Genomic DNA, 26056 nt, shown 5'->3' with positions numbered 1-26056 from the left:
GCAGTGTGTGCAAACCTGGTGAAAAACTACAGGAAACGTTTGACCTCTGTAATTGCAACCAAAGGCCACTGTACCAAATATTAACATTGACTTTCTCAGGTGTTCAAATACTTATTTGCAGCTGTATCATACAAATAAATAGTAAAAAAATCATACATTGTGATTTCTGGATTTTTTTTTTAGATTATGTCTCTCACAGTGGACATGCACCTACGATGATAATTTCAGACCCCTGCATGATTTCTAAGTGGGAGAACTTGCAAAATAGCAGGGTGTTCAAATACTTATTTTCCTCACTGTAGAGCTGTAATCTTACCCAAGACAGAACAGGAAAAGGACGTCTGGTTTTGTTTTGGGTTTTTTTGCACTACAAATTTGTGAAAGGGCGACGCGTCCGAAGGCACTTAAGTAAATTGATGTCCAAATAAATAAACATGAACTGTCTGTAACATGTTGAATTGCAGAGCATCGTATTTGTTTCCTTTGAATCTTTGCGTTGTGTTGAATCGAATAGAAAACGGATCGTAAAGGGGGAAATCGTATCGCGGCGTTGGCTATGCATCGAGATATGAATTGAATCGACCTCCGTTATGGAGATTCTTGGGTCATTTATAGCCCTTCTTTGCTGCCAAGGAAAAGAATGTTAATGTCAAACAGAATGCATTGTTTGGCAGTCAGAATGATCTTACCTGCACATCAGTGCACCATTTAGCAGGATATTCTGGCAGATAGGCATAGATCATCTGCGGGATTTATTATTTATTTACTCTTCGCTTATTTATCTGGTGCTCCTGCAGAACCAGAACCTGACCGAGGGGAAATTTTATTGCCGTGACAGCAAAGGAAATTGATCAAAGTGCGCGTAAATCTAAAACCCGATGTCTTTTAGAAGGTGATTGCATCAGTTTCCTTCGCCGTAACCGAACGTTCAGGTCTGCCATGGGGTGCCCGTTGAAGGCCATCGAAGGTGATGGATTTACTTCCATTTTCTGCTCAGTGTTGTCCATGCGACAAAGACTTGCTAATCTTCCAAGCTTTGTTATTAACACATGGTTGCTTTTTGTTCCCCCACACACCTTTTATAGCCCTTTAGAAATGACGTGATTAGCAGAAAAGCTCTGGAAAGCCAGATGCCCTGCTCTTGTCGACAATACCCCTAAAAAGTTACCCCTTTTGAGATTAGCCGATGTTTAGGTCTCGTGCTTGAAAATATAAATGCCTCGACCTTGACTCTACATCAGAGAGGCACTTGAGAGAGGTTTCAGTTTCTCGTCATTGGTCGCCGAGAGTCGTCCGCTCGTCCTTGCCGTGAGAACGACGGCCCGTCCAGACCCCAAGAGAAGAAAGAAGGGGGGAGGCTGTTGAAAAAGTGATGGAAAGAGTTAATGGAATTTGGTTCAGCAAGATTTAAGGATAAGGCCGAATGACTGCGCAGACAATTCCAGCACAAAGTGGAGATTTACTGCGTGTCAGAATTACACAGGAATTTCCACCACATCTACAGCCTCAGTTTCTAGAAGAAGCTTATAATAGATAGCAGCTGAACTACCTTTCTCCTCTTCCTCTTTCAGCAGTAAAATGAGGAGGTGGCAGCATAGTGGTTAAGGCATTGGATTTTAGATCTGAAGTTAGTCAGTTTAAGTCCCAGCCACATCAAGCACCCACTAGTGGGCCCCTGAGCAAGGCCCGTAACCCCAACACTGCTTAGTTGTATAAATGAGATGAATAAGGGTGCTGAACCTTATTACAAAAATTATTAATTTTAATGCGATGGACATTTAATGTGCAGACATTTAAACAACTCCAATTTAAGCAACGCTGTTTGTATTTATTCGAAACAATAATGCTTTAAAACAGGGGTCCCCAAACTTTTTTTCTGTGAGGGCCACATCACTTTTCTTTTCTTTAATGGGGGCCGGGTCGGTCTGTAACAGGAAATGACACGGAGTCATGGTCGGTGTGACTTCCAGTATTATTGTGGAGATTTTATTATCATTTTAAATGTATTTATTACGCCTCCTAATGTTAGATTAGTTTATTACTTTGTTCTGCACCGTGCAGACACACAAGCGATATATCGCCTATTAAAAGAGCATTGTTACCATCATAATGAGATTTTTTCAAATATTAATTGCTGTTGAAATCAAAACATTTTTGCGTATGCCTATGGTTATATCGATATATATATATATATATATATATATTTTTTTTTTTTTGTTCAACAGTCCAAACTTCAAAGTACATCAACACGGCATTCAATAATCAGCTTTGCTATTACACATTCAGCCACTAGTCACTATCAGTGGAATACAATTATAATTAATTACAATTATAAGCACATGGAAATTAAACAGTTGTTGATCAATCCCACTTATTCAAACCATTTTTCTATGTTGCCAGTAATGATCCCACATTTTCTTCATGCCGCCCTCACTATGCAATCTCCCCAACATGCTCTCGTACGAAGCAATTTCAATCATCCTATCAATCCAATCTTTCAAGTCTGGGGTTTTGGGGCATTTCCAAATGCGTAAGATCATCCTGGCAGCTGTAATACAACCAATCTTAACTAGAGTAAACACATTCTTTGCTATGTTGGGTACCACCGATTTATCTCCCAGAAGGCATAGTCGTGGTTCCACAGGTATGTTAGATCCCATCCACTCTTGCATTACTTCCAGAATTTTACACCAAAATGGGTGAACTATGGAACATTCCAAAATGATATATGCAAATAAGTACCCTCTTCTTCCTTACATTTGCAGCACAGATTATTTCCAGCTATACCCATTCTCTAAAGCCTGTATGGTGTATAATAATAATAACTTTGTAATGAATGAATCTCCCCCTAGCTTTCCTTATAATGGATACTGGATTTAAAACAAAAAGAAAAAAAATAACACTCCATGTAAAATAGTACTAAACTTTATTATTAAAAAAAAAACAGTACTAAATCATGAAAATGTGCCAAAAGAAATAAATATGAATATTTTCTAATAAATAGAATGACATCGTTAATGTTAAGTTATAAATATAATAGTCTCTCATCTAAAACCAAAAGCACTTGACAGCAGTGATTCGCCCCTAGAGGTCGCTCCTGTCATGAGAGCAGACCGGAAGCTGGAAAAAACCTTAGTATGGATATTTGCCGATAGTTCCAGCAAATCGGTGCCTTGACCTCTATTAGTAACTACAAGAAATTTCACTTTGAAAGCCAACGTTTATTAAATACAGATATGATGTAAGTAAAACATATATTTTCTAAATATGACTCTGGCATCGTTCAGTGGGCCGTTACTAATATGTGTGGGGGGGGGAGCCGTAGTTTGGTGACCCCTGCTTTGAAGTAAGATTTCATTTGTAATATTAACAACATGAAGTTAATAAATTATAATAGTTTTGGTTAAAGTTAAGTATTGTTTGTTTAATTTTAAACATTTACTAATACATTTTTACATTATTTGATTTTCATTTGATGTTTTGTTATTTTTAGTTAACGCAGTATGAACTAACATGAATGAGGTGGTATCTCGTGTCAAAACAAACAGCGCTTGGGGTCAGCGATTCGTCTTTAGATGCCACTCTCGTACTGTATAATGGCAGCAAACTTTTTCAGCTGCTCCAGCAACAGACACAACCCGGAAAAACTATCGGCATGGATTTTTGCAGATGGTTCCAGCAATTAAATTGCAAAGTAATCAGCAAAAACGATGAATTGGTTGACCTCTGTCTATATTCAGCATTTTCCACTTACTCTTATCTCATCTATACATTTGAGCAGTTACAGGTTAAGTCCCTTGTTTAAGGGCCTGGCAGTGCACCTATGTGGTGCTGGGATTTGAACCTGTGACCTTCTGGTCAAAAGTCTAATTCCCTCTTGTCTACAGTAGCTTTTCTGCCGGGATTGTTCGGATTGGTCAAGAAAGCAGCTACACTCTCGGTTTATATGAACTCCATGAGCTTCACTCAGGCCGAAACGTAAACAAGAAATAGGATGCTTTTTCCTCTTTCAGCCCCCCCTTTTAGTGCTCTGTCCTTCTTTGTTTGGGTTTTCTCTCTCCCTTTTTTCCGCCATCCACCCCCCACCCTCTCCCTAACGTTATATCTGACAGGCTCGTAAATTTGTCCACAGCTGCCCGTCTGTTTCTGGTGCCGTATTTGGTTGCGTGTGGAGCTTTGGGGCTGCTCAGCCCCCTGCGCTGTCCCGGTGTGGCCCCACTAGCCCTGTTCTGCTTCTCCTGTTTTTTTCTTCAGCTGCACCGCTGACATCACCGGCCATGTGGGATGAGAGAGGCCTTGGAAAGAGGAGAGCACTTGGCTCCAGCTCCGCAGCTGGACAATGCAGCCAGTGTCCTCTAAAAGGGCCAGCTGGAGTGGAACTTCAAATCCCCTCCTTCTCCAACTTTTCCCCTCTTTTGCTTTATTCCCTAACTAATGTTGCACTAAGTTTTCTCTCTCTTTCTCTATCTCTCTTTTTCTTTTGTTCTTCTTTCTCCATTTTTTAAAATCTTTTTTTCCCTGCACGATTCAGTTGATCGCATTTCTTCTGTTCCTCCCGCTCACTCTACAGCACTTTGCCATTGTTTAATCATAGGTATCTAATGGCTCTGGACACTACGCCAGGTGTTTCCTGTTCTCCGTTGCTGTCTAACAGAGTGAAACTCTCCCAATCTGAGCCTAATTGACCAATCTGCAGCTCTGGTCACAGCCCCAGACCTCTCCTGCTGTTCAGTGTTCGAAGGAAAGATACAGATTGCTTGTGAAGGCAAGACTTTCAGTAGCCTGCAATTAGTCTCCGGGTGATTTTGGTGTAGCGTCCCGGATTTGTTCCTTACCGCCTTTTAATGCGAACGGTTTTCCTAAGAACCCACTTAAAACCTTGTGTGATGAGGAAAGAAGCACGTTTATACTGTAACTTCAGCTCTACTGTCTACTTTCAGTCTGTGTTTGAAGAAGAAATCTTGCCACGTTCCGACCTGTTACTTCCTCTAATGGGTTTTTGTCCGATCTTGACTTTAAGACAGTGCTGAGTGAACGACCAGTTTATAAAGTGACTTCTGATCAGAAGGTCTTTAGTTTAAATCCCCTCTACACTGAACTGCAACTCCTGGGCCCCTGAGCAAGGCCCCTAACCCCATAACTGCTAAGGTGTATGAATAATAAAAATGTAATATAAATGTAAGTCATTCTGGATAAGGGAGTCTGATAAAATGGCGTAAATGTTACGGGGAAGTGGGAGCTCAGTGGATAAGATGTTGGACTTCTGATCAGAAGGTTGTGAGTTAAAATGACCTCCATAACCAAGCTGCCACTCCTGGGCCCCTGGGAAAGGCCCCTAACCCCATATATTAACTGTTTAGTTGTATATTAAAATAAATTTAAGTCGCTCTTAATAAGGGCATCTGCCAAATTGTAATAAATGTAAATGTATGGGGAAGTGGGAGCTCCATTCAAACGATACTGAACTTCTGATCAAAAGGTCATGAGTTCAAATCCCAGCACCACCAAGCTGCTCTAGAGTAGGGCATCTGCCGAATGCAATGAATGTAAATCTATTACAGCAGCATTAAAACTTTATTATACAGGCCACGGCTCTCGCGTGTGTGTTTGATGCATGTGTACCACATGATTGCTGCTTTTATGAACAAAACGAAAGCAGGTGAATAAATCAATAAGGATAAATAAATAAATAACTATGCACTAGTTTTCAACATCAAGACACATAATAGTGAAGAAAAAAAAAACGAAAGCAGGCGAGGATTTACTTCCCTAAATATCAGCGACGGTAAAATGTAAATGTATTTCGTTACTGTACTTTAGGAGCTTTTCCGCGTATCTGTACTTTACTGAAGTATTTCCTTTTGGGAAGACTTTTATTTAAACTTCACTACATTTAAAATCAAATATCTCTCTTTTTTTTTCTTCTCTTTTCTCGACTACATTTAGTGAAACGTAACTGATCAAACACGCAGCGAGTCACCAATCAGGTTCGAGCGCACGGTCGGTTTTAAACTCGTTTTGATTGGCGCTTGGTGCATCTACTGGTCACCAACATACAGTTCAGCATCAGTGCAACAGCAAGCAGAACATTTAGAGAGGAATAAATGATGAAGAAACTCCAGACTTGAATTCGCTACAACACACGAACTTATTTACACAATTTTTTTTTTTTTTTTTTTTTTTTATGTAGTAGAAAAGAAAGTTTTGGGTTCATGATCATTGTAATAGAAATCAATCAGTGTTTGAGTCATTAATATCATTCTATTAATAGATCAGTGTGCTGAGAGTCACATTCGAGTCTTTTCATATAAACTGAGGTGATTAAAGAGTCTTGTGATAAAAATAATAACAGGAACATTTATAGTTATGATAAATTATAGTACTTTGGATTCTTAAGTACATTTGGAGGAAAATATTTTGTACTTGTCACATTTTACAGTGAATTTTCATTTTAACTCAATTACATGGTTTGTGTACTTTATACACCACTGGTCAAATAAAAAAATCTAATTGCAGTAACAATATTAAGATCAACACAACAGCCTCTTCAACATGGCAGAATAAAACAAAGATCCAACAAAAAATAGACAGTGGTAAAGCAATCTTTCCAATAGAAATCTTTAACAATTAAAAAATGAGTTTTATGTCACAAAGTTTCAATTTCAATGGGCAAATCAAATGAAAGACTGCTGACTGTAATTAAATGCACCTTTCAGTTTTTATTCAACATCAACAAAGCTGGATTGCTTTTGGACTGGAAATGAGACCAGCAGTGAAAAATAATGTCACTCCCAGGACTTTTGAAGTGTGTAGGGGAGTGTTAGGGCTTAATGATCTCTTCAACAGAGGTGCAAAATGTCCGTGATGACACTTATCGTGTAACTCAAATAGAGTGGAGTAAAATAAATGTAGTCGAGTCGAGAGTAAAAGTTGTTTGGGACTTTGATAGTGAGGTAATGGGTTGAAAATTAGTCCCAAAAATTACTTTAGTGGCAAAGTACATTTGCTCAAATACTGAAATACACACCACCGCTTGTCAATGTAGACGTTTTTTCCACACGGTGGTCAGGTAAATGTTCTTACTAATGCTAGAGCACAGCCTACTTTGGGTTTTTTGTGCTAAACCAACCACTTGTTAATCACTTTTATATTGTCGCTCGTGACATAAAAGACCATACGGGTCATCAGATCCATTGTCGGAGACATCAAATTGGAGCCGAATTGCAGTTTTATAGCATGAGCTTGCTGGGATGGTGATTGATTGCTGGACACATAGTCTCTTCCAGAGAGCGGGATTTTGTTCATTCATTCGGGCTGGAATGCTGCGGCTTCTTCACGTCCTGTCCACTACTTGTTTGTGCAAGTGTTGAAAAGCCTCCTGAATGAATGCTGTAGCTGTGTTTAAAAAAGCCTACAATTATTACTTGATCTAGAATGTAAGAAGTCCTGTGTTATCTGAACCTGCATGTTTCGTGGTCGGCTTTTTTCCCCCGTGTGTGTGTTTGTATTATCCAGTGTGTTTGTGTGTCTGAGCATGTTTGTTGCGGTCTGTGTTGCCCTCTGCAGGACCCTTTGGACACTACGCGCTTTGTGATAGTCATTCGCTCCCTGGTCGCCGGAGGTGTTGCAGAGAATCACGGTGGCCTCCTGCCCGGAGATCAGCTGGTCTTCGTTAATGACACCTACCTGGACATGTGCCCCCTGTCCCAGGCTGTAGATGTCCTCAAGGCGGCACCACCAGGCAAAGTATACCTGGGTATCCGGAAACCTCTGGGGGTGAGTTTTAAATCAGAGACTAATTATGATTTGATCTCCTGTAATAAAGAAATGACTCAAAGCAGACACTTTTATCTTTATAATAACGAGACAATATTAAAAATAACATGAGATGAGATGTGCCTTCATTTGTCCCACAGTGGGAAAATTTTCCATGTTTCAGCAGCAAAAAGAAATATGTATGGAGATATAAAGCAGAGACGCGGTAATTATATATAAAGTAGAGCATGGGTCTTCACCCGGTGGTCCGCTGCGGTACTGCAGGGGGTCCACTAATTAATGTTAAATCACAAATTATTTTTTGGTTAAAATAAATAAACATGGTAAAAACATCAAAGATAAAATATTAAATTAAAAAAGATATAGAATTACATGAAGGTTCTATTAAAACTTGTGAATGTATAATAGTCCACCTGATAGTAAAATGTATCAAACTGCAAATCTATTAAAATGACAACTGTGAACTACTTAATAAATTGTGATTTTAATTGTAAATTAGATGATTGATGCATAATTTTTTTTGAAAGATTTAAAAACAGACAGTTAATGATGCATTAAAACAACCTAGTTCTAATTGTCTTAACATATTATAACTGACGTATTATGATTGGTTTACGATTGGCAGCAGGCAGAAAAGACCTGAATCATGAAATGCCTGAACGAACAGGAAAAGGTTGCCATGTCTTCGCATATGCTGTCATTTAATTTGCACTTTTTTTAAGGGCATTTGGCACACGCCCTTACCCAGAGACAGTACAGTTATCTCATTTTTACAGCATTCAGGGTTAAGGACCTCGCCCAAGGGCCCAGCAAGTGGATCAGAACTCACGATCTTTTGTTCAAAAGTCCTACACTTTGATCACTGAGCTACCAACTTTTCAAGATGGCCGAACAGCTCACATTTAAATACACAGTAACGAAACGGTTTCGACGCACTCGGTTCAGTTCATGGAAGATTTTGCAAACTCTGATGACTCAATTGATGTATAAGTGAAATGATAATTCTGTACAGTGGCCTTCTGCGGGGGGCATTTCACATGCTTTCATGTCAAGTCAAGTTTATTTCTATAGCGCTTTTCACAACAGACATTGTCTCAAAGCAGCTTTACAGAAATCAACAGTCAGGTGAATGGTGTGTATTTATCCCTGATGAGCAGCCTGTGGCAAGGAAAAACTCCCTTAGATGTTATGAGGAAGAAACCTTGAGAGGAACCAGACTCAAAAGGGAACCCATCCTCATTTGGGTGACATCAAGAGTTTGATCATAAATCTTTCAACACTACAGAACACTGGAGATTTTCATTACACTTTTACACACTTCTGTGCAAAGCCCTTGGTTATAATGTGCATTAATTAAAATTGTATAATTGCGTTAATTACAGCTCAATAACAGTCTACTACAATGTCTCAGGACCCCCAGGTTACATGAACTGTTTTCGATTTCAACACTAAACTTATTCCATCTTTTAGACAATTTTATAACCACATTTTCTTTGTAATGTCCTTCATTAAAATCTCCAAATGCTGCTTGCAGGACACTTACAGGGTGATGTGTTCAGATGTTTGAGTTCCTGTCGATTTAGTGCTGACATACTGTATGTCACAACTTGTCTTGACTTGTCTATACTCTCAAATCCTAGCACCACCATGCTGCCACTGCAGGGCCCTTGAGCAAAGCCCTTAATGTAAGATTTTGGATTGAATTAATACCTTTTTGTGGGAGGTGGTTGCTCATTGGTAAATGCATTGGACTTTGGATCAGAAGGTCATTAGTTCCAATCCCAGCACTACCAAGCTGCCAATTTAGGACCCTGTATAAATGAGAATTGTTAGTTGCTCTGGATAAAAGCATCAGCCACATGATTGTAAAGTAAATGTCTTTTTCTCTGTGTGTATGTTACACCAGGCAGATGATAGCAACACTATGGAGAAACCTGAAGACCTCAAGGAGCGAGAACAAACCACCAGCCATCCTCAGCTGCACATGTCTAAGGTACTGATGTCTCTGAACTACAGCTAAACTTGTGATTGGTCAGTGTGGAGAACAGCGTGTGCCTTTGGGTTGGAAGTACAGGTGATAAATGGCACTTAGATGATATTAGAACACTGCGATCCTCCTGCTAGCCTGTTGGACTCGCAATCACCGAATGCAAAAACCTGGCACTGTTAAAGAGGAGAACGAGTGGAGATATGAAAGTGGAGACGGAGAAAGGCTACAACGAAGGAATAGCAGTAAAGCATGGACCGAAAGAACATGCAAACATTCCTGTGGATTTTTTAAAACGATTTCGAATTGACCGTTTTATCCTTGTAGAAATTTTTTTTCTTTTTTCCCCCAAGATGTAGTTGAATTACCAGAGTCAAGTGCTGCCGTAAATCCACCCAAAACGAGACTAATTGCGCCATTAAGATTTTAGACTCTGCACATTTTTCATGCTAAATTGGTTTTGGGCCGTACGAGGGGAGGGCGTTGGAAGGTGCTGAATCGGCTGATGAGAGCGCAGCGTGGAGAAAAGTGCACTTTCAGCTCTTATGATCTTTAAGAGAGCGCGTATGTGAACATTACAGGCGAGAGAGGACGAGCAGGAATCCCCTGGTCCTGAGGAAACGGGAACCATTTCTAGTCGTCCGGTTACGGGAGGGAGGAGTAAAAGATGAGGAAGGTGTATGGTTTAGGACCGGGGTTCCCAAACTACGGCTGAATACGACTCGCCCCCACATTTGGAACGGCCCTCTGAACAACGCCAGAGACATATTTAGAAATTTCACTTTAAATCTGTTTTACTCATATCAGATCTGGATTTGATGATGAAGGTTGTCTTTCAAACTAAAATGTACAGTTTTTAGTTTTTACCAGAGGTTGAAGCACCAATAGTTCAAAAAATCCATACCGATAGTTTTTCCGGCTTCCGGTCCGCTGTCATTACAAGAGCGGCCTCTAGAGGCAAATCACTGACGGCACATTCTGTTTGTTTATTACAGAATATAATGTTAAATTTATTAAAGAATATAGTGCTATTTAATTCATTTAGCTGTATGTACTATTTTACATGGATTTTCTTTTTTTTTTTTTTATCCAGTATCCGTTTAAAAGAGTAACGGTTGATTAATCGGTTATCAGCAAGGACGATCCAACTCGCAAGTGTGTTTTCACGCTTTTTTCAGAGCTCTTTGAATTACGCACCTCGATGTAACACCAATCAACCTTAAATAATTGATTTCAGTATATTTACTTTATATCTCAGATTTGGAGTCAAAGCTTTTTTCATATTTTGCTCAGCAAACAAAAATAGTGTGTGTTGTAGATAAACTTGCCCCTGCTGGTTGGACAGAGTAATTGATGGGATTGAAATAATCATTTTATCACCCCATATCATGAACTCGAGCACAGTGCACATGTTTTGGCTGCATTAAAATGATTCATTACAGAGGCTCTTCTCAAGTTCCATTATTCCATTGTCTAGAATTAAATAGAATAAAATCAGATTCCATTGCGGGGGTATCTCTGTATCTGGTTGATAGAATTTTCCGGAACAAAGTCTAAAGATCTGTTTGTCCATAGCAGGGCTTTGGGAACGATGCTCTTCCTGAAGACATTGATGATGATGATGATCCCGAGCTCATTCTGGAGAGCACGATCCGTTACGTCAAACCTCAAATCAGTCCTGAGCTCTTGTCAGGTGAAGAGCGAGAGATGGCTGTGGATGAGGAGGAAGATGAAGATGATGAGGAGGAAAGAAACGGGTTTAGAGGCGACAGTCCGTCGTTGTACCACAGGGAGCAGTCACCTTTCACAGAAGAGGAACCCATGACCAACCCCTACCAGACCTTTACCAAAGCTGAGATGCAGCAGGTAAGACAGAGCCAGAGTTCGAGTTCATGTGTTTGTCAAAAGTTTCTGTAGAAACAGGTCCTTTTGTTAGATTGTGTTCAATGAGGCGGGAGAATGAGATGCCAGTTTATCAGTAGGCACCATGCATACACACGATCACCCACTTATTTATGCATAGGACTTATTTACACATTGGATTGAATTGAGAAATGTTCTCTCTAAGAAAGCTGCTAATGGACATTTTGTTGTTAATGGACATTATGATGGATGGTATAAGAGTGTTTGCAGACTTGCTGTAAACGCTGATACGACACTTGTACACTCGTGTTCTGAAAATGTTCGAAAAGTATTCGACAAACTCACTAATTAGGTCTGTTATTCCCAGACACTAAGCTCCAAGCACAGTCACTTAAATGTACTGTATGTAGCACAAACTCAAAGGCTTGTTTTGTGTATGTATGTTTGGGAAATTCCTAAAGAGGGGGTTCCTCCATTCTCACTTAGCTCCTAATTGTAACATTCTGAAGCAAGTTATGACTTATAGATTGACAAATGATTTATTATTGGTTATATTGACAGATCAAATGTATCTGTACCCTCACCGAGTCTGGTGTGCTCCTCTAACCTGTACATTGTATTTGATTCATTTTTATTTGTAGAGCACATTTAAGTTTGTTGTTATTATTATTAAAAACTCCCTGAGATAACATGAGGAAGAAACATTGAGAAACTCAAAAGAGAACCCGTCCTCATCGCCTAATGTCCATTCATTACAGTTCCATCGTTGCTGAGGTGCTGTTCAGTGATAGCTGCTGAAATGCAGAACTGTTCAGACCTGCGGGTTCCTGAGCACGTTGTAGTACACTGTTGATCTTCAATACAGTCCAAATCAAAATTCTCGAGTTGCTCAGGAACTTCATGGATCTTTAGGCTGTTCATGTGCCTCTAAATGAAGGGAACTCTATCCAGATGTAGGACGTCAGGTCGAATCGGGCAGATCCGAAGAGAAGAAAGGGACAGGAGCGATGGCCAGTGGTGCCTCAGGAGCATGTTTAGAGAGACAAAAAGTGAGAGAGAGAAAGGGTTGTTAAGCATCTTATATATATATATATATATATATATATATATATATATATATATATATATATATATATATATATATATATATATATATATATATATATATATGTTTGTTTAGATACTCTACTGTGTTGTTCAGTGAACCTACAACCAAATTCCACCCCCTGCTTTCTATGAATGTGGTAGGTGGAGGTGGACATAGACAACAATGCACCTGAAGAAGACTTTGGATCCGAACTGGAGTCGAGCCTGAATTTCCATCAGCATGCCCTCAGTGAGTGTGTGTGTGTGTGTGTGTGTGTGTGTGTTTTGTAGCTTTGTGTACCCAGGACTTTGATTTCCCCTCAGCCCCAGAAGCTAAAATAAGTATCGTAGTTTCCAGACTATTAAGCGCACCTAAATATAAGCCGCACCTAAACATAAGCCGCACCCACTGAATTCTATTGTTTTTTTAATTTTGAACATCAATACGCCGCACCTGTCTATAAGCCTACATTGAAACAAACAAACTTTACACAGGCTTTAATAAAAGACAGTGTCTGTTACACGGCTTGTATCTAAACAGTAGCCTACCAAGAAAGTCATTGCTCACTTCCTCCTTCCTTTCACAACTATTTCTCTCTGGAGTTTATCTTTTGGCATCGTCGTGAGTTTAAAAATCACCATCGGTGAAGCTTTTCTCCCGATGCCGAGCAGCTCAGAACACAGGTGAAGTGTGTTTTCATGCCCGGTTGTTTTCAGCGTATGATTGATTCACATTTCCTGTTGACAGTCCGAGTGAGCGGCAGGTCAAACGTCAGAGGAACATCATCCATATTTATGATGTGGTGCGGCCCGATTCAGTGGGAGCGCATCTGATTTAATATAAAGAGTTTCATCGGTTCACCTGAACCCGTTCCGCAATTTAATTTACATCTAATGTTATAGGGCTCAGTTTTTTGGCGGCATGAAGTTTGTGAAACCGAGAAAAACCCAGGAAAAATCCATAAATTAGCCGCTTTATTGTTTAAGCCGTGAGGTTCAAAGCGTGGGGAAAAAGTAGCAGCTTATAGTCCGGAAAGTACAGTAAGTTAGAATGTGTAGTCGTAACCGTCTTGCAGTCACTTCTCATATCAAGGCCACTTCCTATATTAGAAACCTCCAGTCAGATCAAAAGCGCGCTCTTCTGCTTTTCACGGTGTCGGAGTTCCCGTGAACGTTCGAGCGCTCGGAAAAACGCGATCGTTTTTCACTTTTAATCAGCCTGCATTTGGCAGCATGAATATGTCACAACCCAGAGAGTGGCAGCAGTGGGAGACGGGCTAGCTGGCAGCGTCCTAATCAGTGTCAGGTCTGTCATGTCACCCTCAGCGTCACTGCTCTAAGATGGCCTGATTTCTAGTGAAAAATTTACGGTCAAAATGTCAGGCTGTTTATATTAAACATAAATGTCCTTGCCTAATACTTTTTTGTTTGGCTGGTTTTTTTTGCAGTCAGATAGAACAAATTTATTTCCCAGCCCTGGGCCTTTGTGCTGCTTTTAGATGGCTTTGCTTGGCCAGTCTGACTTTGACAGCAGGTTTATTAGGCTCGGTTTGACAAACTGCCAGAGGCAGAGGAATATTGATCTTCTGACGAGCCGTTTAGTTTATTCTGAGTAAATCTTTCCGGCGCACCAGTCTTGTGCTTACTGTTCGTTACTGTATTAGAGGTAAAAGGGGACTTCATTCCATTAGATCGGATTAGATTCTGGGATTTTCTAAAAAAGATGGTGATAAATCTCAGAATATGAGACCTGGATGTAGCGCTCTAGATTTGTAGCTCTTTGTTGTTTTGTGTGGGAACAAAATGATAAGAAAATGTGTGTGTTTGCAGGTCAGTCAACAAGGACATGGTTGGAGTTAGCAGAGAGCGAGGTAGACTCGGATTCCAGGAACGAAGGCTCTGAACTCACTCTGACTGACACGGACACGGAGTGAGTGATGCCTCGGACACTCGAACCTCACCTAAAACCGTACATGATGATTAGTTTTACTGAATAAATGTAATCTGTTTTTGCACCATTTGGACCATCATGTGTGCAAATTCCCATAGATCACGTGTTTTTTTTCCCCCCTCTTCATCCTGAAGTTCCTCGCTCGATAGCTGCATGGTTTTACGCACCGTTGTCACGTGATTGGCTATTTAAGAATGAAATGAATGATTAGATGTATTTTTATTGCTAAGCAGGTGCTCCAGAGATTTTACGTGTAATAGGAACCGCTTTCTGTGTCGTTAGTAGTGCTGTACCCCCACCTACCGGACACAAGTATGTATTACACATGTAGAATGACGTTCAAAGTAAAAAGTGCTGAAGTAAAAAAATAAAAAAACAATTGGTATTATGGTGGAAGGTACAATTGAGTTTTAGTGGCTTCTTAAGAAATGTACAAATCTAAGATTATGGGAATAAAGTCGTAGTGCTACGACAATAAAGCAGTGAGCGCTTCAGGTTCGATTTTTTTTTCTCAAGTTTTTAATAATACATTTACATTTATGCCATTTGGGCTGGGACTTGAACTCACAACCTTCGGGTTTTAAAATCAAATGCCTCCACTGAGCTACCACCTACTAGTAATATCATATATTTAAAAAAACACACGCAGTGCAATAAAAATATAATTTATCCCAGAAGTATTGGGACACCCAACTTTTCCAGCCGCATGTGGTTCTTCCCCCAAACTGTTTTCACGCAAATTTCGAGGCCCACAATTTTATAGGATGTCTTTCGGATGCTGTAGCATGAAATGTTCCAGGAGACGCAGATCTGTTCCGCCATGACGATGCCCCTGTACACAAATCCAGCTCCATGACCGTACACTTTCCACGGGTTCTTAAATGAGCTGCTATAAAGCTCTGACCCGATCACCTCACCTTCACTTTTCTAACATCCTTGTGGCTAAACGAGTCTTCACAAATCTTTACAGAACGTAGTAGAACATCAGAAGTGTGGAGGTTATTATACGAGTAAATGACGACAGAAGGTGCTGGTATTTTAGGAAAACGATGTGCCGATTTAGGGTTAAGGGCCTTGCTCAGGGGCCCACGAGGGGGGAAGCTTGGTGGGGCTGGGATTTAAACTCACAATGTTCTGATCTACAATGTGTGTGTATACATACAGTCAAACATAATCTTTAATGTAGACTGTGTGAAATATGAGTGTATACTTCATTTGAACTAGAAGACCCAAACCCAGCATTATGATGCCCCTGTGCACAAAGACAACTCCATGAAGATCTGCTTTACATGGGTTGGAAGATCTCCTACCGTGGAGCGCAAATGTTTTTGAATAAATGTGAACGCACTCCAGGCCGCCTCATCTCACCACATCAGTACACGACTTTACTGACACCAATGTGGTCAATGAATCTCTACAAATCTCCACAAAATCTAGTGGAACATCTTCAGAGAAGAATGAAGACTATTACATGAGCAAATGTTGACCAAATGTGGAACGAGATGTTCAAAAAGCGCATATCAATCTTATGGTGAGGTTTCCACAAACTTTTGTCCATATTTATTTACCAATCTTGCGTTCCACAGGTCGGCACATCAGCCTTTGTATGGTAGACGGAAGAAGAGAGGACAGGGGGCATCAACGGGGCTGATGAGAGATGAACAAAGGTTGGAGAACACTAACAGAATGCATGATGTTCTAGGGCTTTTTATGCTAAAGGTTCTGCTACGAATAGTTCGGGTTGTTTAAATTGTCAACATACTCTGTGTGTGGTATCAGTGATTTACCAGAGAGAGAGGATGGAGAGGGCGAGGAAACACCCATCTTCAGTCACTGGGGTCCCCCACGCAGGTTAATTCTAATTTTATTACCTTCTAATTGTAAATAGCGTATATATATATATATATATATATATATATATGTCCAATTCTCACAAGCATTGTTTATTATACCAGTGGAAGGCTGTATATTTCACCCCCAGGCCTTCAGTGGTGTCCTGCCTGAATCAGTCCATCTCATAATTCCATCATTATGTTGGCACGGCTCTAAAAAGGGCAGTAGAACAGGTCGTATGCAGGTTGTGAGAATGTCGACAATATCGGTCGCCTGCTAGATGAACTCGCATTCTTATTCGTTAAATCTAGAGTTTCAAACAACTACAGGATGCCTGCAATGTTCGTTCAGTCAAGAGTAAAGCAATGGAATTAAGGAAATATAGACTTTTATTTTATAGACTATTTGGAGTAATTCGAGACACATTCATGGACAAAAATTGTGATTCCGATCGTGTTTAGGTCAGAAGAAAAGGCCTTGCTGGCCCTTATGGCCTTCCACTGAGGTCACAAGATATTATATAAGATGGTGTATGTATGGGTGTGATATTTGTATTTTTTTATAGAGTGGAGGTGTGGTTGGATCCTGGTGAGTCTCTGGGCATCAGCATTGTTGGCGGAAGATCATTGATAAAGCGCCTGAAGAACGGAGAAGAGCTAAAAGGCATCTTTATTAAACAGGTGCTTCCAGACAGCCCTGCCGGACGCACACGTGCACTGAAAACTGGAGACAAGATCTTACAGGTTAATAATGCCTGCTCACACACACACATGTATAGATATAAAAACAGTCTCTCCACCAGCTGTCCTGCTTCCACAATATTATACCTAATCGCTCAGACACACACCGTGTGCTGTATCCTGTTTTTTCAGGTGTCCGGTGTGGACCTGCAAAACGCCAGCCATGAGGAGGCAGTGCAGGCCATTAAAAATTCTCAGAGCCCTGTGGAGTTCATCGTGCAGAGCCTTTCCTCTACTCCGCGGGTGATTCTTAAAATTATTCCTAAAAAAACCTTTACTTGCAGAGCGTTTTTTTTTCTTTTCCGTTACCATCCTGTCCTCTGCATCAACCTCTTTAAACAAACTACCTGCATGTCTTCCCTCACCACATCCATAAACCTCCTCCTCGACCTTCCCCTTTGCCTTAAACTCACTTCTGATCCATCTCTGTCCTTCCTTAAGAATGTTGCCATGTAGTGTCAGTGATTCGCCTCTAGAGGCCGCTCTCGTACTGTATAACAAAATGGAATACCTATCGGTATTGATTTTCGCAGATCGGTGGCAATTAATCCCATTATTAATCAGTCGAACCTCTAGATGCGATACACTATTATAATTCTCTCTGTTTTCGTGTCGGGTTGTTCTTCACCTCCACATCATGCAGTAAAATTGTATAATACTCACCTTGCTTTGGATTATTCCCTACTTAAATCACTTTTAACATGCATCTCTGCTTAAAAACCCGGGCCACACATTAAACGTGATGCTTGTGTGGCAAAGAATTCAGTTGTTTTCAGGATGGCTGCTGCTACTGTACATCTGAAAATCCCGGGACTAGCGTGAGATTGTTTCGCCTTGCAGCCTTGCATATTTATGAACTGCATTGTGCCTGCAGTGCAAACCCAGAGACGCAAGTGCTATAGAAAAATACCTTTAAAAAAAAAAAAAAAAAAAAACCCTCCTAATTAGAAAGAGCATTGTGATTCAAGCATTGTGAGCTATTAAGCTTGTTCATTTATACAATTTGTAATTTATTCAATTTCTTTTAGCAATAATGCCTAAAATTTTGCTGTATGACTTTTACTACTTTGCTGTCTCATGCTTTATTAAGTGTGTGTGTGTGTGTGTGTGTGTGTGTGTGTAGCCAGTTTCAGTCACAGCCTCGAGTATCGGACAGCACAAGGCTAAGAAGGGTGAACTGGTGAGCATCTTATTCTTTCCCTCTTTTCCCTTTTATATTCCTTCATTCATTAGATATCTGTTAAGACACGTTTAGTGAGAGGAGACTGGGTTTATTATCATGTTGGCAATAAATATGAGCATAAAATCACCAACTCCTGAGAGATACTATTTAAAATGACTGCATATGACTTCAGGAATCATGTGTTCTGTGGATGAAGGTATTGGGACACCTGACACTTCCATCCATATGTGGTTCCTCCTCAAACCCAAACATAAAATTTCACTTGGAATGAAGAGACCCAAATAAAAAATAAAAAAATGTTTTTAACCAAGATAAATCCCCTGAGAGCTCAATGTAGAAATTCTTTATACGGGTTGGATTGGAAGATCTCGCGCTCTGAATGCGAACGCTGACTGCACCCCAGGTCTCCTCACCTCACCTACATCAGTACCTGACTTTACTATCACCCTTGTGGATGAACAGAGCTCCACAAAATCTTCACAAAATCTAGTGGAACATTTTCCCAGAAAATGATGAAGTGGTGGCAGCTCATTGATTAAGATGTTGGACTTGATCAAATGTTCATAAGTTCAAATTCTATCAACACGAAACAAGAACAAGAAAGAAAAAAAGTTGACCCTCTTTTTGTACATAGCATGGATGATTTTTTTATTTTTCATTCTCATTTGTTTGATGAACATTAGCATATTTAACCTGTATCATGAAAATTCCACTGGCAGACCCTTCAGAAAGGCCCCTTAACCATCAACTGTGTTTAGTTGTACAAAATCTCTCCTTTTTGCATAAACGCCGTCTACCAAATGCCATAAATGTAAAATCAAGTGGGGACTAAATGTGGAATGGGATGTTAAAAAACAAACCACACACACAGGAATCTTATGATCAGGTGTCCACAAACTGAGCAGCTATGGGGTTAAGGGCCTTGCTCAGGGGCCCAGTAGTGGTTGTGGTTTGAACTCATGACCTTCAATGCTTCAACCGCTAAACTCCAACCTCCCGTTTGTCCATAAAGAATATGGTCTTTGTAACGTCCTGCTGTCCGATCCTTATTGAGCACATTTCTATTGTCAGGTTTTATGTTTTACATCTTTCAACATAGCGTACCATCTGAATTCTCAACGGTTTAGATTAAAATCGGACCTGCTGGCACGAGGAAAATGTTATTGAGAAGTGAAGTCCCCGAGGGAACGAGCTGTGAATTTCTCCTCCCCGTTTTATCGCATTTCGTTCATCATAAGCCGTGTACCCTTCAGGACCTCTGAGAGTGTCTCTTCCTCACTGGAAGAGGAACGGCCAAATTCTTGATTACAACAGCTTTCGTTTGTAATTGAACTGAAATGGCAGTAAGTGCCCTAATTGCTCCTTCGGCCGTTAGTCTGCCGTGTGGCTCCTGAGGGTACGAGCGATTATTCAACCTGATCAGTGTCTCTTAATTAATTACTGAGAAATTTAATTTACATTCCAGCACTTTCATTAACATAAAAAAAAAAAAAAAAACCCTCTGTCTTCTGGAGCGAAGAGAGATATTAATACACCTAAACAGGAAAATCTCAGGAGAACGTATGCTCCTGACGTATCAGCAGCCAGTGTTCTCGTTCTTCTCTTCAGGTGGAGATCTCTTCAGTTTTAGTGCAGCTGAGGATGTTCTATATAAACATCCCAAAGATCTCAAAGCTCCTGAGCAACTTAGGACTGGAATTAATATCAACAGTCTGCTACAGTGGGACATATCTCCAGTGATGGAACTGGAATATGTGGAGGTGGTTGCTTTAGAGGCATTGGACTCTGAAGGTCAAATCCCAGCCACACCAGATGCTCCTCCTGGGCCCCTGAGCAAGGCCCGTAACCACATAGCTCCTCAGTTGTATGGATGAGATGCAAAGGTTTGTGGACACCCGATCATCAGATTCCTTATGTTTTTTTTATTAATATATTAATTAAAAGTTCCATAAATGGAACTGTAATGAATGGACATTCGGCGTCACCCAGATGTTCCTTTTTGAGTCCGGTTCCTCTCGAAGTTTCTTCCTCACCACAGTTGCCACTTGCATCGCATATTAGGGAGAAACTTGTTGACACTAAAACGCATATATTCCAACTTCAAACCCCTTTTTATCCGAGTAGAGCTGCTTCGAGATGATGTTAAAAAGCGCTCTATATAAATACAAATAAATACAAATAAATCTGAAAAACGAAAGCAGGCATACTTAAAGCAAGCTTGTGGGCGGTCTGTTTAAGGACGTGCATTTGGGCCTCGATTAAAAAAGCATCAGGATTCGCTGTAACCCTGGAGCACTTTCGCTTCTGCATCGTTGGTTAGGTACTAATCAGGCGTGAGTGAGTCTCGGAGCAGGTACTCGTCTTTCCCGAGGACGCTACTCCCGCTGCTGCGTATCTTCATCCGCGGGTCATTAGCGAGCAGCGTAAATGGCTGATTCGTGCAAACGCGTCGGTCAAAGCCCTGCGTGTTTACACTTGATATCGACGACACAAGCACTTTTTAAAGTTATAGTGTGTGTGAATGTTTTATTCTAAATGAATGAATGTTGACACGCGATCCTGCAGCATTTGCACGTTAAAGCTGCGGTTTATTGCCAGTTTCAGGGCAGAGGTAAAACAAAACGCAAGCTGTCCACTTTTTGTTGCGTTTGTATCCCCGGCATGACGGAACAAACCTTTTTCGGTTTCTATACACACCCTGGCTTTTGATTTGAGTCTCATTTGAGCGTTCATGATGTACAACCCCAGTTCTAAAGAAAATTAGGTGTAAAGTGTGAATAAAAACAGAATGCAACGATTTGCAAATCTCATAAATTTATATTTTGTTTATAGTTTAATGGGAAGCATATCAAATATTTAAACTTGTGGAAAAAAGTGATTAAATTTGAACATTTGGAGAAACATTTCGCGACTAGTCAGCAGGTCAATGAGATAAACGGGTATAAATAGTGTATTTTAGAGAGTCTCTCGGAAGTAAAGATGGGCTGAGCTTCACAAATCTATGAAAGACTGTGTCTAGAAATTGCAATCATTTTGGACATTTATAATAAAATTAAACAATTACAATATAATGTTAAAAATAAAATGCAAAGCAGTTCGTTAATTACAGTACATGCAGTACTCGGGCCCTTGAGCAAGGCCCTTAACCCTCTGTGCTCCAAGGGTGCTGTATCATGGTTGACCCTGCGCTCTGACCGCAGCTTTTTAACATCAATGGGGTATTTTTTTTTTTATGCCATAAATGTAAATGAGTGGTGATTATATACGCAGACGGAGGAATGTCTGGAGGAAAAACTAACCATGGAATGGGAATTCTTATAATCAGCTGTCTGTAAAACTTTTGTCCAGGTAGAAGTGGTGCCGATTGGTTTATTATTCTGTAGTTTTGATTTCTTTTATTGCTTAAAAAGTTTCCCAAGATGAATAACAGTTTGAGAACATGCCGCATCGCTGAGGTATAATCGAGATCCGATCATTTTTTTTTCGAGATAAATGCTTCCGCATCATCCTGATGGTTTGTGTTCGTGTTTGTGTTTACGCCTGTGTGCGAGGTAGAAACCGGAACAGCGGATTGCGCCGCCCCCCATGCGCCTCCCTCCACCATACAGACCCCCCAGCCTTGTGCAGGAAGAGGACGACGCCGAGGAGGACAGAGGTTGGTGAACCTTTTTTTTTTGAAGTATTTAATTGAAAAAGGGTTGGAAGTGTCCTAACAGGTGAGTTCTGCTTTCTGGATATTCTCCTTCTTTGCAGAAATCACCTGATGCTATTGCGCTTTAATTCGACGTCACACGTCGTGTGTTTTTATACGTTGTTTAATACACTACATTCAGAAGACCGATAGCGTACTTTCACAAGTCGACCTCTATAATACCTACCACCGTCTGGAAGTTAAGTCAGATCAACTGGACAAGCGTCTTTCTACTCTGAGGAGAGTCTGAAGGAATTTTTACAAATTTGTAGGCTCCAGGGTCGAGGAGCTTCCCACCCCGTATAGCCTTGTTAAGGGATCATGAGGGTCTTACCCTTAATGTAGGGGTGCACACCAAACTGACGCCAAATAACTATCCCAGAAGAAAACTGAATGTGGTGTCGCTTCCAAATCGAACCTTCCAATCCAAAGTCCAATACCTCGGGCCGGGTTCACACTGCGATTTTGGCTGTGATTTGGTCGTCCGAGATAAATTTGTAAAAATCCTTGAAGATTCCCACAATCCTCGGCTAAAATCGGTCGTCTTTGTTGCTGGATTGTTCACCGACAGCTGAATAATGGCCGGTTACGACCGTTTATGTCCTCCGATGAAATGCTGGCAGTGTCGGAATATTTCAGACTTTCCTGCAGTGTGACTTCGACGATGACGACCCTGAAACCCTTCGATGAACTCATTAGGGCGACGAGTTCAAACCACCTCAGGGAAAATGTGGAAGCGATTCAGGTAGTCAACCAGTAGGTAGTAAGCCAAACTTACCAAGTTATAAAAGGGATATCGTGAACAAAATCTTAACGCCTCAGGCGGGTTTTGTTCGCTAGCTAGCGTTAGCGGGAGAACGTTCGTCTGAGCGTGTTGGACGAGTCTTTTTCTTGTATGTGTCAGTTTTTGACTGACTTTACAACAGCCTGTACGAGCATGATCCATACGACATGCAACACTCGCGGAGGACTATCAAAAATCGCACTGTGTGAGCCCTGCTTTAACCATTAAGAAACCACCTCCCCTATTTGGTATGACCACCCTTTCACTTTGGCACTTTTTGAAGGACCTCAGCAGGTTGTTTATTACAAACGTCTTGAACAAACCTCGTTCTTATCGCTGTCCATGGTGTCCGACATGAAACTCTTCCACAACCTCAACTTAGTAGTGAGTTTGGTTCTTCTGTTCACAGCTGTTTCTGTTTCATCCTGTATATGAAAATATATGACCTACTTGGTATATTGGGGTAATTATATACACAAATTCACTTGAAATTGTTTTTTTTTTGTATTGCGCTTTTAACAAAGGACATTGTCTCCAAGCTGCTTTACACAGATAAAGCAGTTATAAAATAATAAGTTCCTTACAATTGTTTGCTTGTCCCTAACGAGCAAGCCATTGGCGAGGAAAAACTCCCCGAGATGCCACGAGGAAGAGACCTTGAGAGCTACCAGACTCCAAATGGAATCCATCCTCAACACCGAATGTCTTTTTAATACAGTTTATCGTTGTTGAGGTCTGCAGTGATGGTGATTTAAATAACCGCAACTTGCCATTATATGCCATTGTAGTCGTGTGTTGGCATTAACTACAGTCCCAATCCATCCTTAATGTTCCTTTGTTGCTCCGTAATTTTACGTGCTGCCGCCCCGTTGCCGTGAAATCGTCCCCAGCTGCACAGAGTGGCCTCCAAAACAAGAAGCAGGGCACAGGGACGGACCAGGCATGTGCTCTGATCCTGCAAACCCCCAGATTTTATGCAAAAGTAAGAATGTGCTCACACCAAATATTGATCTGATACGGATTTTTCCAACGTGCTCTCAGCATGTCTTCACGCCTGCCTGAAGACTTTCCGCTGTACTGTATATAAAGATCTGTATATGAAAATTACAAAAATGTGGAATATGTGCAGGACGAATGTAAGGCACCAGATATTAAAAAAAAAAAAAAAAAAAAAAAAAAAGGATCTAAATGTTTAATAAATCCTTTTTTGATGCAAATGTAACTAAATTCGAACATTCGTATGTAACTTTTCCCAAAACTCTAGTTATCTGACGTGTACACAAATATAGAGACCAGGTATGGGCTTTTAGCTCGGCTCGCGCTGTAGGAACACGCCACGGCTGTGTACCTTAACATCTGGCGCCTGGCAGGATTCCTGTGCCTGATAATGTCCCGTTAGTGCTGATGCTCAGGCGCTTATCAGGCAGCCGTCTGTGGCGCAGGTCTGCTTAACGAGAGACACCGCGACGACGACGACGGTCAATAGTTTGCGCTGAGCTAAACTGCGGCTGCCGCGCGAGCTGAAAGCCCCTGTTGAAGCCTCCAGGGGGTGTAAAAGTGTCAGCAGTTTGCTTAATCTCTCCAAATAAAACACCCATGAGCTCCTGGATTAAGATAAGCCTAATCTAGTGCGCGTATAGAGCGAGTCAGATGGGGGAAAAACTTTTGTAAAAGTCGTAACAATGGAATTACTCGCGCCTGCCTTGGAGTTGGACTCCATCGCGAAAGGTTTTGCTGACGGCAGTTTTCGGTTATTTTCGCTCCGATTTCACACGTCGGTAAAGATAAGACTTTTTTAAAAGCATGTGGTTTTTTTTTTTTTGTTTTTTTTTTTTTGTGGGAGGGTTTTTTTTTCACTCCCACGTTTTCATTGTCTCTTAAAAAAATTAATGCTACTAAATCTCTCTTTAACATCTGCTCGACTGCAACAGCATATTCATGCCACGGTGCTGGCCTGGCATTTCAGCTCGCAATTTATGTGCACTTTAGAATAACTGAATGCCACCATCTGTCCCGGGGCTGATGCGAGAGCAGTGGCTTGGAGAAACTCTGCAAAGGCTGCCTATTGTCTGTGTGTGTGTGGGTGTGTATGAAGGGTGAGGGATCTTGAAGGTGGGTCATTCATTTTCAGACATCAGTCAGCTCAAGGAGCAACAGTGTGGTGGGTTTGTAAAGTGCAGCAAGAAGCATTTAACCTGGTTCTGGATTTACATTTATTATTATTGTTAATGGAGATGACGAGTGGCAAAAGCGATGTTTTCAGGCTAAAAGTTGGTGTTTGTCCTTGGCCAAAAATCATTGAGAGGCTAAACACGATATTTTGCACCTCCAGAACAAAAAGTTAAAATGAGGAGAAATCCGAGAGTCAGCAGAGCAGGAGAGTGTAATGAGCTTCAGTAAATATGATTTATTTAGCTAATTCAAAGTTAACAGGAAGCCTTTCACTCCTAAATCCCGAGGCAAGGTGTTCATATGTTGCATCAAGATACAGCGCCTCTGTTTGTTGTTCGATTGACACACACTTGTTCGTTTTGTTTCTATGCAACGGACCCTGGAAATGTACCGATGTAAAGGTTTACTTTGACCAAACAAATCTATTAAATTCCAGACGTTCCAACAGCTTTTCACACTCTCTCTTTTTTCTCCAAACGTTCAGATAAAACACTTTGCCGTACCTCTTGGAAAACTTGCAAAAGATAGATAGTTGAAGAATTCTTTCTTGTTATGCAGTTCAATAGGATTTACTGTCATTTACGGACTATAAACCGCACCCATATATAAGCCACTGAATTTTACAAATATTTTTATTTTGAACATAAATAAGCCACACCTGTCTATAAGCCGCAGTGTCTACACTTGTTGCGCTTCCTTAAGGAGTATAGCGGGGATTACGGGACAAGGAATATGTCCTTATTATTTTCTGATGCTCATTTCTAAGTTTCTTTGACTAACCCGTAACGCTGTTGCCAAGAAAAATAAAAAAGCATGAGTTTTGGAAACCTGTCTGTGCTTATATGATTTCTGTTGCAACTGGAGTTAGCGAGCTCTCCCTTCACCCAGACTCAACGCGTTACAACGGCTTGTATCTAAACAGTAGCCGACCAAGAAAGTCATTGTTCACTGTCTTCCTCCTTCCTTTCACAACTATTTCTCTCTGGAGTT

The 26056-nt window shown here is 40.7% G+C and overlaps 1 protein-coding gene across 1 annotated transcript in view; it reads left to right on the top strand.

The window, feature by feature from the left end:
• Positions 1 to 26056, top strand: part of patj (PATJ crumbs cell polarity complex component) — a 158136-nt gene that overhangs the window by 40341 nt on the left and 91739 nt on the right. The window contains exons 19-29 of the mRNA XM_083558989.1: positions 7567 to 7776; positions 9683 to 9769; positions 11339 to 11629; positions 12875 to 12962; positions 14543 to 14642; positions 16250 to 16330; positions 16443 to 16514; positions 17062 to 17239; positions 17369 to 17479; positions 18360 to 18416; positions 21975 to 22074. Of these exons, the coding sequence (XP_083415115.1) occupies positions 7567 to 7776; positions 9683 to 9769; positions 11339 to 11629; positions 12875 to 12962; positions 14543 to 14642; positions 16250 to 16330; positions 16443 to 16514; positions 17062 to 17239; positions 17369 to 17479; positions 18360 to 18416; positions 21975 to 22074 (1375 nt within the window). The remainder of the gene's footprint in view (positions 1 to 7566; positions 7777 to 9682; positions 9770 to 11338; positions 11630 to 12874; positions 12963 to 14542; positions 14643 to 16249; positions 16331 to 16442; positions 16515 to 17061; positions 17240 to 17368; positions 17480 to 18359; positions 18417 to 21974; positions 22075 to 26056) is intronic.

The sequence above is a fragment of the Silurus aristotelis genome, assembly GCF_946808225.1.
Source record: "Silurus aristotelis genome assembly, chromosome: 13".
In the NCBI taxonomy this organism is placed as follows: domain Eukaryota; kingdom Metazoa; phylum Chordata; class Actinopteri; order Siluriformes; family Siluridae; genus Silurus; species Silurus aristotelis.
This window is presented reverse-complemented; position numbering and strand designations above follow the sequence as displayed.